Consider the following 14,710-nt stretch of genomic DNA (forward strand, 5'->3'; position numbering starts at 1 on the left):
GGGAAGATGTGGGTAAAAATACTGGGGCAGGCTGCTTCTAGGAGGGGGCAGTACCTCAAATAATTGAGTACTTTCAATGCTTTTCAATAATATTTGTGGACCTATGCCTATGGGGACACACAAGCAAACAATTGCAATCTTCATTGCCATTTCTGTCCCACTGTGCTATGATCCCTCTCCTCAAACAACATTGGAAGCGGACTTCTATCAACTCAGAGGATTGGTCCTCTCACTTGCTCTGCCCCTCCAAGATGGTAGGCAAGGGTCTTCCGCAGGGCTGCTGTCTGAGATCCTCTTCACTGGAGATGCTGGATCTTGTGAACATAAAGCCTGTGTGCAGTCAAGGAGACAGAGGCCCACTCCAAATATATGTTGAACACAATGTGAGTCAAAGGCACCAGGCCAGACGAGAACACAAGAAGTGCCATATAGTGAGTCAGACCACTAATCCGAACTATGTAGTCCAGTATTGTCTCTGCTGAGAGGCAACAGTTATATTTATATATCTATTTAAAGCATTCTTAGCCAATCTTCAGGCAAAAATGGTTCCTGGGGTGGCTTAACAGAGACAGATCCTGCCATCAAGCTTACAGTTCAAAAGACACAACACCAAAGGAAAAAGAAATGAGAGCGAGAAGCAGGGGCAAATCCAGACTCGGGTTCTTAATTGCAAAGGTCTTATGATGACTAGCTGGAATGGAAAGTGTTTAAGGTGAGGAGAGACCAAATGTTGCTGGACTGGCAGCAGAGTCATGGCGCGCCCCAATTCTCTCTCTTCCTCTGCTGCAGGCTTACAAATATACCCAGAAAGCTCTGCCACCTCAGGGCAGACATTTAGCAACTGGCTTTTAAAAAGTAGATTGCAGTAGGCTCCTGGTCCAGGTTTGGGACCCTGACATGGGAGGGGGCGGGGGTGATTAAACAATTGTACCCCACTGTGGTCTCAAAGCAGATCGTGGCACCCTACACCTTCAACTTGCATGTGTGTGTGTGAAGCTCCCATTAGCTCCTTTAACTGGATATGCAAGGACCCGGGACCTTCTTGCTTGCAGTGCCAGTTGTAGGATTTGAGGGGCCATGCAGCAAAAGAAGAAGGGTCTGGGGCAGAAACCTGATCCTTTCAAACTGGGCATGTCCAGGGTCGTCTTCTAGTTCTTGATACTTTCTCCTTGCTCTGCTCTTGTGCAACTCCAGCTGATTTCATTTGATAGCTGATCTCCCTGGCACATTGTGCCCTGTGGGTCAGATTTATCTGTCCCTCATTCTGCTGCCTTTAATTTTTTTTATTACCGTATTTTTCGCTCTATAACACACACCCGACCATAACACGCATGTAGTTTTTAGAGGAGGAAAATCCGTAGGCATGCCACCCGTAGGCATTCCCTCCATAACACGCACAGACATTTCCCCTTACTTTCTAGGAGGAAAAAAGTGAGTGTTATGGTGCAAAAAATACGGTATATATCAACAGCACAAGCATAAAACAAAACCAGTACAACCACTGGAGTGTAATAGCAAAAGGTGCCCAGAAGCAGGAGAAGAGCACAAACTCTCCCTGCATATTGCCTCCGACCCCAGAGGCAGAGCAGGGCTGTCATGCTGTCAACTGTTCAGAACACATCTGGCCAGCTGCTGGATGGGAAACAGCCAGCTCTGCCCCCAGCACTGCCTGTGTGTTCGTGTGCCCACATCTGCATTCCCTGTCAGAGGTTCGGGGGGGGGGCGCAGCTTGCCAAGGGGTATCTCTAGCAATGCAGATTAACACTTTGAAATGAGGTCTCCTCCAAAGGCAAAATGGGAACTGCAGTTCACCCAGGACAGGTGATAGAACAAGCGGCACAGACCCAGGCCAAAAAACCCCAAACCCTGCTGGAACACCATTTAAAATCAGTGCAGAAGTAAGGCTGTCAACTGACCAGATTAAAAACTCAGCCTGGCTTCCTCCTTTGCCTTTAATAGCAGCTGCTAATTTAAGTAGACAAATCTGCTAACTGCAAGGAGATGAATATCACTCGCTGGTCCACCTGCCAGGAAGGGAGATTAGCTTATCGAGCACAAGAAGCAAGGCCTTTTCAGTGGTGGCTCCACATTTATGGAGCTTCCTCAGGGAAATACAATCAGATCTCTCATTGCTGTCATTTATATGGAACTAAAAACAAAATTGGGCACGCAGGTGGCGCTGTGGGTAAAACCTCAGTGCCTAGGACTTGCCAATCGCATGGTCGGCGGTTCAAATCCCCGCGGCAGGGTGAGCTCCCATCGTTCGGTCCCAGCTCCTGCCCACCTAGCAGTTCGAAAGCACCCCTAAGTGCAAGTAGATAAATAGGTACCGCTTTATAGCGGGAAGGTAAACGGCGTTTCCGTGTGCGGCGCTGGTGCTGGCTCGCCAGAGCAGCTTCATCACCCTGGCCACGTGACCCAGAAGTGTCTTCGGACAGCGCTGGCTCCCAGCCTCTTAAGTGAGATGAGCGCACAACCCTAGAGTCGGACACGACTGGCCCGTATGGGCAGGGGTACCTTTACCTTTAAAAACAAAATTGAGGAGCAGTTTAATTTTTTTTTAGTGGCCCTAGTTTCCAGTCCCTGTCGGGTAGCTGGCCAAAGTAATATAAAAACACACACCATTTTGTTTCTTTTCATTGTTACTGCTTTGCTTTTGTTATTTTAGGCACAGGAGCAGTGATAAGTGTAAAAGCTGCCAACCCCATTGGATTGTGGCCTTGGAAATTAAGTCTAGGACTGGTTGATATATCGTCCAAAGCCGGTTTGACGTCCCAATTGTGATATTGGTTTCATAATTTTTGACCTGGCTATGATTTGTGTGTATGCTATGTGAGAAGAACCATGGAGCCAGTCAGTGCCTCTCCATAGCTCCATCCTTAAATCAGACATCGTGATATTTCAGTATATCACAGTGTTTAGATGGTGATATATCATGATGTTGGAAACCAGATACAGAATCCGTTCCGCGAGTCTCTTCGTCTTGCGGTTTTTTTCGTCTTGCGAAGCAAGCCCATTAGCGGATTAGCGGATTAGCGCTATTAGCGGTTTAGCGGCTATTAGTGGCTATTAAAGGCTTAGGCTTAGCGGCTTGGGAAAAAGGGGGGGAGAGGGGGGAAAACCCCCGCAGGAACTCGCAAGACATTTTTGTCTTGCAAAGCAAGCCCATAGCAAATTCGTTTTGCGAAGCACCTCCAAAACGGAAAACCCTTTCGTCTAGCGGGTTTTCCGTCTTGCGAGGCATTTGTCTTGCGGGGCACCACTGTATTGCCCAGCCCGAATTAAGTCCCACTGACTTCTATGCAACCCCCTTTCAGGTATGTTTCTGCAGGATCACAACCTTGACTCTGAGAGCAAACCCGCCTAGAGGCTTTGAAAGAAAAGTCACCAACATTTCCCACCACACTTTGATTTGGTAATATTTATTACATAATAATAATTATCTTTTTAAAAGCTTGTCTCCCTCATGGGAGCTAGGATCTTAGGTTTAGTGTTTGTATTTTAAAATCAGAAAAAAGACAATAAATTACATCATGTCACCCACAAAGGGGCAAATGTTGAAAAACCATTGTGCTTTCCTTAGGAATAATAATAATAATAACAATATTTTTTAAAAAGGGAAATAAAAACCGCAACAATCCCCACACACAAAACAAAATTTTTAAACTCAGACAAAAAGCTACATTCAAATGAGACACATATACAGTCTAATTAAAGCTGCTTAGAAGCACAGACATCCGTTGAAAATAGCCCTGGAGGCAGGAAAAGGGATCCTGCAGTTTTAAAAAACCAGTCACAAAGCAAATGAAGGAACTATGCCCCTCGCCCCAGTTACAGTTCCAGAATCAAGTATTGCTAACCTAACCCAACATTGTCAATTGTGCTTAGGAAAATGCAGGAAGAGAATTAAGAAATACTGGCCTGGCCATGCAGGAGAATAATGGGTAAAATCATGAGGTGGGTGGTCACAGTTTTTCTTATTAAAAATAAACAAATCCCTGCAACCAGAGAACTAGCTCAGCAGGGAAGAAAGATGTAACCCAGCACTCTCCCTGCTTTCCCACCTGATGTGCTAGTGTTCTGCTGGTTGGAACTTTTTGACTTCACCACTCCAACACGCTCACTTTCCTTCTGATGAACCTCCAACGCTGCCCTTAGAATACTAGACAGGTTGTCATCCCACAGGAGGCCTGAAAGCTAAACCAGAACATAGCCCCCTTGTGGGTTTTACCCCACCCCACGGCCTGACAGAGCCAGAAGCCACTTGGAGATCTGCTGTACTCTCAGGGTTGCCAACTGAGAGTTGGGAGGGAACCAGCCAGGCTTACAGCCTACACAGCAGCTTGACTGGAGCTAAACAGGACTTCCCACTGCTGTCCTCAGACTGAGCTGCTGTTGAAGGCAGATCAACAGATGGCAGTCAAAATGTTGGCAACCCTTCATTTTATGCTTGATGGATGTCCAACTGGGGCTTTGAGTCCATGACTTTGCCCAGAGCCATGAGCTTACTAAGGAAATGGCAACACTGCTTGGCTCTAAACCTGGGCGTCCTTGCAAGCCCATCACCTTCCCAAACCTATTTTGGCCCTGTAAAAAAGGTTTGAGGGCCAAGAAAGTCTCCCAGCCGCTTGGAATGTGGCAAAGTTCCTATATGCCAGCCTTTGCCAGCTTAGTGCTCTTAGTTTTGAACACAACTCCCATCAGCCTTGTGATCTACATGCCTTCTGGTAGGCGAAACAACTGAGGACAGCAAATTTGAAATCATGTAGTTTTTAAAAATTATATTTTTAGTGGAGGGGGCACCATTTGTATTTTCTGCTTCAGGTACAAAAACCTCTTGGGCGTCTTTACCCACCAACATGTTTCCTATGAGAAACTGCAATGTTTGAAGTGCAATGCTGTGCTATAAAAGTACAATCCTGCTACACCATTTAATAGAACATTAACACATCTGGGTACAATCATACAGTCTGTGCGATGGTCCCTTCCTCCCCAGGCCAAACCCGGTGACCAAATTTCAGATCACCTTTTGCACTCCTGTACCCACTTACTTGGGAGTAAACCCACCTGAACACAGTGGGACTTGCTTCCAAGTGAACAGGCCCAGGACCAACTCCAACTCCCTTTTGGTTTATGGGAAATTGCAGCGAACGAATATTGCCTTTCATCCAAACACTCTTACTTAGAGAGGTTCACGTTCTGCCTACATCAATTTTCATATGTGACTCATGAAACACAAGTCCTCAAGTGGAAGACACTCTGACAGAAGCAGGCACCTGTGCCTCCGCCAGGGTCGCTGAATAAGCCATGACTCTGGGCTGAGAGATGCAAGGGGAACACTCTCTGGGAACAGGCAACACTGACTCTCTACAGCGAGAGTGACTGAATCATCTAAGCTCCACCTGAGTGCAACTCTTCCCCAGTCCCAGCAGACGGTGGCTGGAAAGGGCCAAGTGATCCCTGGCCTAGGCCTGAGAAGGGCACCTTCTTACGCCTTTGGGCGATGTGATACAGCTGCAGTGTCTTCCATCCTGCCTTGGTTCCTTATCTCCCACCCTGGATTTAGTGTCTTCATCCTTTTAGTAAGAGGAATGGGGAACCCCGTGGCCCTCCAAATACTGTGAGATTTCACTTCCCAACAGCCCCAGCCAGCTCCCGCGATAGTCAGGGATGATGGGAGTTGTAGTCCAGCAACATCCCGAGGGTCACAGGCTCCTCAGCTCTGCAACAGAACAAGCTGCCCAGGTGAAGAGAAAGTAAAAGGGGAATCAGAGACAGCAGCATCAAAATGCCTGCATTTCTTGCAGAGCTAAATATGCCTGTCCAGCCCCCTCCCCTCCTGGTCCTCCTGCCAGACACTGGACAGCCCAAGGAGTTTCTGACAGGTTTCAGTGGAGATCAAAGGAAGTGAATCTGGAGAGTCAATCAGAACGTGAAGACAGACCTTTTAAGAGCATGAGGGCAGAGTCCTCAGCAGGCACATGCAAACACAGATTATTTCTGCCCTTGGACAAGTTTCCCCAAAACCAAAAAGCCACAAACCCAGGACTTCTCACGGGTTACTGGGGAGATTCAGCTGAACCTTGGAAAAGACCACTCATGGTGGGCACCCACTGGCCAGTACCTGTAATGTTACTATTAGCAGTAACTGTAATATTCATATAATGCCATTGATGTGCATTGGTGCTTTACAAAAGGCCAGGTCCCTGCCCTGAGGGACTTACATTTTTTCATTTGACACTAAGCAGATGAAGGGAAGGAAAATGGGAGATGGGGTCACACAGGTAAAATCTGTGCAGCATTTCAATCGCCGGTGCTTAAGCTTTGTTACCGGGCAGCCTTTCCCCAACCAGGTGCCTTCTAAAAGATGCACAGGACTACAACTTTCCACTCCCATCAGCATGTATGACTGTGTGATGCTGGGGATGAATGGATCATGGCTGTGTGGTCTGCGTTTAGTGTCCAAAGGCTTCACGGAGAAGGCAGGTTTTGAAGGAAGTAAGAGAGGTGGCATTAGGCAGGTGGCCCTGGGGACAGTGCCAGGCAAGGGGGCAGGAAGGGGCAGCAAGGACAAAAGGCAAGGGGGGCAGGAGACCTTTGGGGGGCTGAGGGCAAAGATCAGAGGAGGATGTTCGGGGCAGAGGTCTTGAACATGACACCCTTCAAATCTCCAGAGCAGTTTTAACAAAAGTGTTTGAAGATGGTCCTGAGCTCCATTTAGTAAGGTGGAGAGTGGACAACTATAATTAGAGACATCTGCACACCACCCAAATCCCCTCGGGGCAAACTGACCCAGCAGCAACGACTGGGCTGGATTCATTCTGTAGTGAGGCATCATGAAAAGACTCTTGACCACTGAAAATTAATCCTCAACGTGGCTGTGTCCTGATTCCACCCAGTGGAAAGTACTAATCTATCCAAAGTAACTACAGAAGCATGGAGGGGACACCTCCAAGTGGTGTCATTTCCCCCACACTAAGTGACTGCATGAATTTGCTGCTTTCACATGTGCCACGATCAATTTAGATAGAAATCAGGCTTTACAGGAACAAAGCAAAACACAATTTATTATTTCAGTTATGACTGAAAACTCCTGCATCTGGAAACCTTTCAGGGCTGCTCCTGTGCTGCAACTGCTATTGTCACTTCCAACTCTGTTAAGTCCCAAAAGGCACCACATACAGGATCTGGGAACTGTCACTGGCTCTGTCAGATTTCCGCATGAGACCTTGGAACTAGAAGCCTAGCAGAGCTGATCATTCCTGATCTACACGGGAGAAGCAGAAGGGACTGTACCATTTGAGTCTGTATCTGGAGGTTACCATTTCTGAATGTTCCCCAACCCCCCATGTAAAAACAAACAAGAGCAACAACTAAGAGAACATAAACTCCCTGCAAGCAGAGAAGAGTACAACAAATTCTAGCCCTGCCTTCTCCCTGCTACACTCATTTTTTGATTTCCAGGGAGCTTTTCGTACAGCACACCGGGAAAGCATTCGTGAAGCGGCACAATTCATCTAATTATCCTTGGGGCACACTTTCTTCAGTGGGATCAGAGCCTGAATGAGGAAGCAACAATTCCCCTCCCTCCAAGCAGAAACACTCTCCCCACTGCCCCAGGAGGCAGGCAGGGGCAGAGTGCAGGTTCCGCCAACCTTTAAACCCTGCTTAGTTCCTAGATGTTTGTCAGACACTCGTCTCCTGTCCAGTGCCCAACGGGCTGGATAAAAAAACAAAAATATAACAGAATAACAGAACAGACGCCCAGACAACACGCAAGATACAGAACTTCCTGAGACAGAAAAAGGGGTTCTTGTCCTCTCAGCAGGGGGCTGCTGTTGCCTTCGTAGGACCCCAGCAGCTGCCCTGCTCTCCTTCTGGCCAGTTCTGTGTGGTCTCTCTACCTGCCAGCCTCTGGACTGGAGGCAGGGAGTGCCACTCTCCACAAGGTGGTCTCCGCTGGAGAAGAGCCAGGTGTGCTCCAGAATAGGATCCCTCTCTTCTGAACGCGCCTGGCCGTCGTGCCACTTCGTCTCTTTCTGTTTGTTTAAATAAAAAGCTGGTGTAGAAAAGCAAGCAGGGAGCAAACTCCCTTTGGAAATCTTCAGGGCAGCCAGCCCCTCCCCAACCCCCGCCTGAAATGAAAACAGGAGCATCCAGATCACAGCACACAGTTTGGGCTTTGGCCCTCCATGACCAAGTTCCCTTTGGTATCCAGAACCCGCATCCTTTTCGTCAGCAGCTGGGCAGCTGTTTCCACGGTCAGGCTGCCGGCCGTTGACGGATCAAACTGCCCTGCAAAGGAAGAGTGTGCGCATGTGCGGATGTGGGGAGAGCTTAGAGAGAAAAATTATCTGGATCTTCTCCCTCCCTGGCTGCAGCCACTACCTGAGGTTTGTAGGTACACAATCAAAATCCTCTTGTGGGCACTGGTGTGTTCCCCCCCACCGCCCCCCAGTTCTCGTCTTTGGAAGGGAAGGACTGAGGCAAAACCAACCAGACCGGGTCGCCCAAAGGCCGGGGTCAGACGACGTTGTCTGGGGGACTGTGGTTTGCTTTGTGGTGTTGGCAGTTCCTCTCGTTCAAAAGGCTGGTTGTTTCGTCCGTCACTGAGGCCTCCATCTTTTCTGACAAGGAGGTGTCCAATTTGGGGGTGCCGCCCTCAGGAGACTGGGGGCAGCTCTCGAGGCGGGAGGCCATGAGACCATTTTGATACTGGAGGCGTGTGATCTGCCGGGTGGAGAAGGAGACAGAAGCTGAACCCTCAACACATAGCTCAGTGTGCACCATTCCTCCCCCCGCCCCCAAAAAAAGCAAAATTTTGCACGATAAAAGCAAAATTCCATAATGCATATAGGTAAAGGTAAAGGGACCCCTGACCATTAGGTCCAGTTGTGACCAACTCTGGGGTTGTGGTGCTCAGCTCGCTTTACTGGCCGGGTCATGTGCTTCCGGGTCATGTGGCCAGCATGACTAAGCAGCTTCTGGCGAACCAGAGCAGCGCACGGAAACGCCGTTTACCTTCCCGCTGGAGCGGTACCTATTTGTCTACTTGCACTTTGATGTGCTTTCGAACTGCTAGGTTGGTAGGAGCAGGGACCGAGCAACGGGAGCTTACCCTGTCACGGGGATTCGAACCGCCGACCTTCTGATCGGCAAGTCCTAGGCTCTGTGGTTTAACCCACAGCGCTACCCGCATCCCTCATAATGCATATACCGGTAGGTTATGTAAATTTATTATTATTATTAAAAATGCATCTTCTTAAATACACACATGTATAAACAATTATAGCGGGTGGCGCTAGGGACGCGGGTGGCGCTGTGGGTAAAAGCCTCAGCGTCTAGGGCTTGCCGATCGAAAGGTCGGCAGTTCGAATCCCCGCGGCGGGGTGCGCTCCCGTTGTTCGGTCCCAGAGCCTGCCAACCTAGCAGTTCGAAAGCACTCCTGCGTGCAAGTAGATAAATAGGGACCACTTACTGGCGGGAAGGTAAACGGCGTTTCCGTGTGCGCTCTGGCTTGCCAGAGCAGCTTCGTCACGCTGCCCACGTGACCCGGAAGTGTCTCCGGACAGCACTGGCCCCCGGCCTCTTGAGTGAGATGGGCGCACAACCCTAGAGTCTGTCAAGACTGGCCCGTACGGGCAGGGGTACCTTTACCTTTACCTATAAACAATTACCTGTTTTGCTTAACAAATTCTGTTTCTGGTAATCATGAGGAAATCCAGGTGACACCCTGCCCTTTGACTGACAGAAAAGGTACTTGGATCTCTGCCTCTTGACTTTTGAATTTTCCCAAGGCATCGCCAGCACAGGACTAGAAATGTACTTTATAAAAATTGCTGAAACACTCAGGTTGCGGAATTTCTGCACTAGGGACTGAAGTCTGCACTTGCACAGAACACCAACAGCCCTGGCTAAAGATCCCCAAGTGAACATCCACCTCATGGGATGCTGATGGGATGCTCATCCGCACAAAATTACTTCCTCCACACAGGAAAAGTTAGCATGTTAGGGAGAAGGCTGGAATCTTTCTCCCTGACAAACTAGCTTCCTCTGTGAAGAGATTATTTGCTTTTTGATATGGAGGGCAGCTGTGTGCTATCCTGCAAGCCACTACCTGTAGTTTGAAGAAGGAGAAGTCTGGCCCTTTCTCAGCTCAAGGGCCACATTCCTTTCTAGGCTGCTTGTCAGTGGTGGGCCAGGATCCAAGGTGGGCAGGCAACACATGTTCATTTACTCACCCCCCCCCCCAACAGCTGAGTGCCTCTTGAGACTCAGGCCCAAGACCCACCTTGATATACTGCAGGTCCGTAAGGGCGCGGACGCTGAAGTCGGAGATGTACTGGGAGCTGGCGCTGGCGTTGAGCTGGTTGTTGCTGCCGCTGAAGTTGGAGGAGATGGAGTCTGAGCGCTCGTGGTAGCAGAGGGAGGCTGACCGATTCAGATTGCTCAAATGAGATGGAGAACGCACCTCTGAAACTAGACACAGAGAAGAGTGAGCCAGGGACCAAGCCGTGCCCTTCCTCCCCCCTTCAAACTGTCTTGCCACCCGCGCAAAAAGTGCTGCCATCCAAGAGGGGTGTAAGCCAATGGAAAGGGCTATCCATGCACTCTCTGGCTGCATGAACAATTTGCTTTTTGTTCAAATTGGATCAACTCGTTTGTTGCTTTTAGCGCCAGCTTTTAAAACTACACTTAAAAAAGGTAACAACCAAGAAAGAAAGAAAAAGCAAAGAGGAGCAGGGGATCTGGGTTAAGGCAGCTTTTGCCTCCCAAGTCCCCTCCAGAAGTTTGGGACAGCATCCCCAGTAAAGACATCTGGGGCTGTTTGGGCTAAAATTTGGACTGGGCTTTGCAGCGCAACACAAATTTTGTAAAGAAAATAATCTGCAGCCCAGGGCATTTGCATTTCCAATTTATGTACCCCAAATACCATCATTTGCCCATCTGTTGCCCCCCAGAAAGCAGGGCTGAGTCAATGCAACCTGCCAGGCAAGGGGTTAATGTGCACCTCTCACACCATGCACAAGTGTTGTTTACCTGACACCCTGGGAAACAAAGATGCTCGGGGCATAAGAGGCTGGTGCTGGGGCGCGACTGGCAAAGCTAGAACCCGACATGGACACAGAGAAGGACAGGAAGGAGAGAGAGATGCAAAAGGAGAAGTCAAAGAAACCTTTGCTTATGGAGAAAGACCACACAGCCCCTTTGCGGGTTTGTTGCTAGCCCAACCTGGTGCCCCTGGCGGAAAGCCCAAATGGCATGGCCTCCCCCAGAAGTCCACGCCTGCTCGTGCTTGCCACAGGGCATCCTCCTCTGGAAGCCTCCCCCTGGAAATGGACTGTTGTTGTGCTGTTATGAAGCTCTGGCTGCTTCCAGTCAACCTTGTGCAAGGGAATGTCCTGGTGGCCAAGGACAGGATCAGTGCCCCCTGCACTGCCACTCATAGCAACATCCCAAGCCCATGGCCAGCAGTGTCCACCTCACATGGCCTGGCCTCAGGCAGCTTCTCAGACAGAGGCCTGATTGAGAGGCAGGGAAGGGAAGAGCTCCCAGGGCGAGAGACGGGGAGAAGAAAGGGAAGCTCCCCAGGAGGAGCTGGGAGGGCCCCCCCTTTCTGTGTGAAAAAAGGGCCATGATCCACCTTTCAGAGAGGACTCTGCATTTTCTGTGATCTTTCTCTGTTCTGCTTTTCTTTTACTTTCTTTTATCTTATTGTATCATGAAAAAGCTTTCATAATATTTTATGAATAAAATCAGATAGAGGTTTAGATCAAGGGAAGAGTACAAGGAAGTTGTGCAATGTGTTGAACCACAAGTAGTTGTTTGGATGAAAAAGACAATGATGTGAAACACCGGCTCACGGGTGGGGAATCTCAGGCTCAGTGGCTGGCCACTGCCTTCCCGGCCTCTCTGCCTGGCACTCTGGGTCTCCCCACAGGCCGTACCCCTCACAGGTCCTCCTTCATGCCACCCCTCACCCCCAAGTGTCCTGGCATGGCTAGGTCTCCTTGAACTCCATCCTCCTTCCTAACAAGCAAGAGGGGAATGTGTATGTGTGGAAACGAGCTTGCTCGATAAAAGTGACTTCAGGCTTTGGACCTGCCACCCTGGCATGTGGCCCCCGGAAGATTCCCCAGAAGGGAAAGTGGCCCTTGTGCTGAGAATGGTCCCCCAGCCCTGCTATAGATGGACAGGAGCCACCTGGCATTCTGTGGCGCAGGACCATGTGTACCAGGTCGGCCACGAGGGGGCAGAAGTCTAACATCAAATACGGCAGTAACCCAAGAAGCGGCAGAGTCCGCTTTCTTCAAGCATCAGGGCAGGGATGGGCAGTCGGTGGCCTGTGAGCCTCAGCCAGCCCCTGGAGCAATTATGTCTGAAATGCACTCTTCCTTCAACCTTCACCTCCAATCTTCCTGGCTGGCTAATCTTCCTCCTCTTTGCCAATGCCCCGTTCTGCCCCCTCTGACCCAGCTGCGGCTCATCTCCTCTGAGGAAACTGAAGACATGAGCACACAGAAGCAGAGCCACAGATGTAGAATGAGATGGTGCCACCTCGGGGGTGGGGGGAGAGTCCGGTGTTAAATTACTGGAGAGTTTGTTCCCACGCTTGCACGCTTAGGCTGACGGGAACTTTCCTGCAAGTCACTCCTCCCCAAACAAACAAACAAACAAACAAACAAATCTTAATACAGCACAGAAGATTGTATATATCTGTCCCTGTTTGTTGTCCTTTGATCTTGTCTCCACTGAGAACTGTTCTGAGCCTGACCTCTCTGGGGTGGAATTTCCTTGGTCTGACCACCACCTTATCTCCTTCCGCACTGCACACATTCTGCCTTTCCCGTCCTGGGGAGGGGACGGGGCTCAGTGGCATCGCCAGGTAGGGCTGAGAGACACTCGCTCTCTGAAATCCTGGAAAGCTGCTGCCAGTCAGTGTAGGCAATGCTGAAGAAGACAGACCTATGCTCTGACTCAGCGTAAGACAGCTTTCTATGTGGCTGTTTACCTTCCATGGTAGTGGGTGTAACACAACTGCTATGTGGAAGGAAAGGGAAGATCCAATTCACCTGAGTGGTGATTTGAAAGGGGGGGGGGCTGCCATTCCTAAGACAACCCCCTCCCCTCCGTCAATGGCTTATTTAGCACTAAGCACCCATTCATTCCTGCAAGATGGCAGCAAATGGAGTGTGGAGCCCAAGAGCTTGCAACTGAGCAGCGCAATTTCTGGAATATACTTCTGGTCCTTCTTCCATCCCCTAGAGGACAGAGTTAGGGGCAGATGGGGCTTGTCAACCTGGGAAGGGAACCCATCTAGGAGAAGGAAAACTCTGATCCTGAACCTCCGCTGCCTTGAAGAACATCACTGGGAGAAGAAAAGGCTAAGGAGTGAACCCTACACAAATCCAGAGTGAAGTCCCTAAGCTGGTTGGACGGCACCTTGTACGCCTCCTTCCGGCAATTCCTGCAGCTAAGCTGGTGCCAAAGGTCTTGCTCTGCTTTCCTTTGGACCACATCAGAGAGGCCAAGAAAGGGGTCTTGTTGCCTGAGCAGCCCAGGTCATTTCGGTGCTGCTAACACAGGGGTCTGACTTCACGCCCTGAGGTGCACTCCACTGTCTCTCAAGACAAAGGGATGCCAGCAGAGGACAAAGTGGCCCTCAAGGAGCGAGAGGCTCCTGATTTAGGACATGAAGACTGTATGCAGAAGATCCCAAGCTCAATCCCTTTACATAGGGGAAGCCAATGTGGTGCCCTCAAGATCTGAACTCCAACTCCCAGCAGCCCCAGCCAGCAAGGCTAATGATTAGCGACAATAAGAACTGCAGCCCACAACATCAGGAGGAGGCCGGCCTCTTGCTGCCCTAACTTCTTGGGCTGGGGAAGTCCTGCACGACACCTTAGAGAGCTGCTTCTGCTTCTGGGCTACATGGAGAAACAAGCCTAAGTTGGGAGAAAGCAACTTCAAATGCTCATGGGGGGCTGTTTTGTGGTTTCTGGTTGCCACAGCCCGCTCTCCAGATGAGTGCCAGGACCTCTTGCAATGTCCTAGTGAGGGTCAGCTCCTGAATTCATGCCTGGCTACACAGGAGTCAAAAGCTGTGCCCCAGAAACCTCTGATACTGCAAGGGGGCCCTAAGCATGGAAGGACCATAGCTTGGTAGAACTTGAGCTTTGCATGCAAAACGTTCCAGGTTTAATCCCCCAAATCTCTGAGTAGGGCTGGGAAAGACCCCTCTCTGAAAGAGCCAGTCTCCTCCAGGATTGGGAGGTGCAGCTACGAGGGAAAAGCAAAGCATCTTGGGATGGGCATGGCTGCCAGGATGAACTGTATTCTGTAAGCCCAGCACTTTCTGCAAACAGGGGGTGCATGATATGTATTCTGCAGCACAACCCCTTTTGTTGGAGGGGAGGCACAAGAAAGACTCCGAACAATCAGGCCCACCCATTTACGGAGCACATGCGCTCTGGCATGGATAGTGTGTCACATCCAAAGCCTAAAGAGGAGAGTTGAGCCCTCTGTCTCTCCCATGGAATCTGCCTTCCCTTATAAGTGAATGGTGGGCATAGCTTTTGGCTACCATGCCTTGAGCGAGGCCTAAGGCAGAGGTGGAAAGTGTGTGGGGCCCTCCCAAAGTTGCCAGACCACAACTCATCATCCTTAACCACTGGCTATACTGGCTGGGGCTTAAGGGAGCTGAAGTCCA

General features: G+C 49.9%; 1 protein-coding gene across 2 annotated transcripts in view; it reads right to left on the reverse strand.

Annotated features, from left to right (window-relative positions):
• Nucleotides 1–3,406: 3,406 nt before the first annotated feature.
• CNNM4 (cyclin and CBS domain divalent metal cation transport mediator 4) overlaps nt 3,407–14,710 on the reverse strand; it is a gene marked incomplete at its 5' end in the record, with an annotated part of 48,898 nt that continues 37,594 nt past the window's right edge. Inside the window, 3 exons of one of the 2 annotated variants that reach the window (XR_014515053.1) lie at nt 3,407–5,402; nt 5,601–8,730; nt 10,292–10,479. Coding sequence is in view for 1 of the 2 variants with exons in the window: in XM_083456669.1 (XP_083312795.1) it covers nt 8,524–8,730; nt 10,292–10,479; nt 11,041–11,106 (461 nt within the window). Of the gene's footprint in view, nt 5,403–5,600; nt 8,731–10,291; nt 10,480–11,040; nt 11,107–14,710 lie in introns of those variants that run through there. The other variant, XM_083456669.1, reaches the window with a different exon arrangement.

Source organism: Podarcis tiliguerta (assembly GCF_965153285.1).
Source record: "Podarcis tiliguerta genome assembly, chromosome: 8".
In the NCBI taxonomy this organism is placed as follows: Eukaryota; Metazoa; Chordata; class Lepidosauria; order Squamata; family Lacertidae; genus Podarcis; species Podarcis tiliguerta.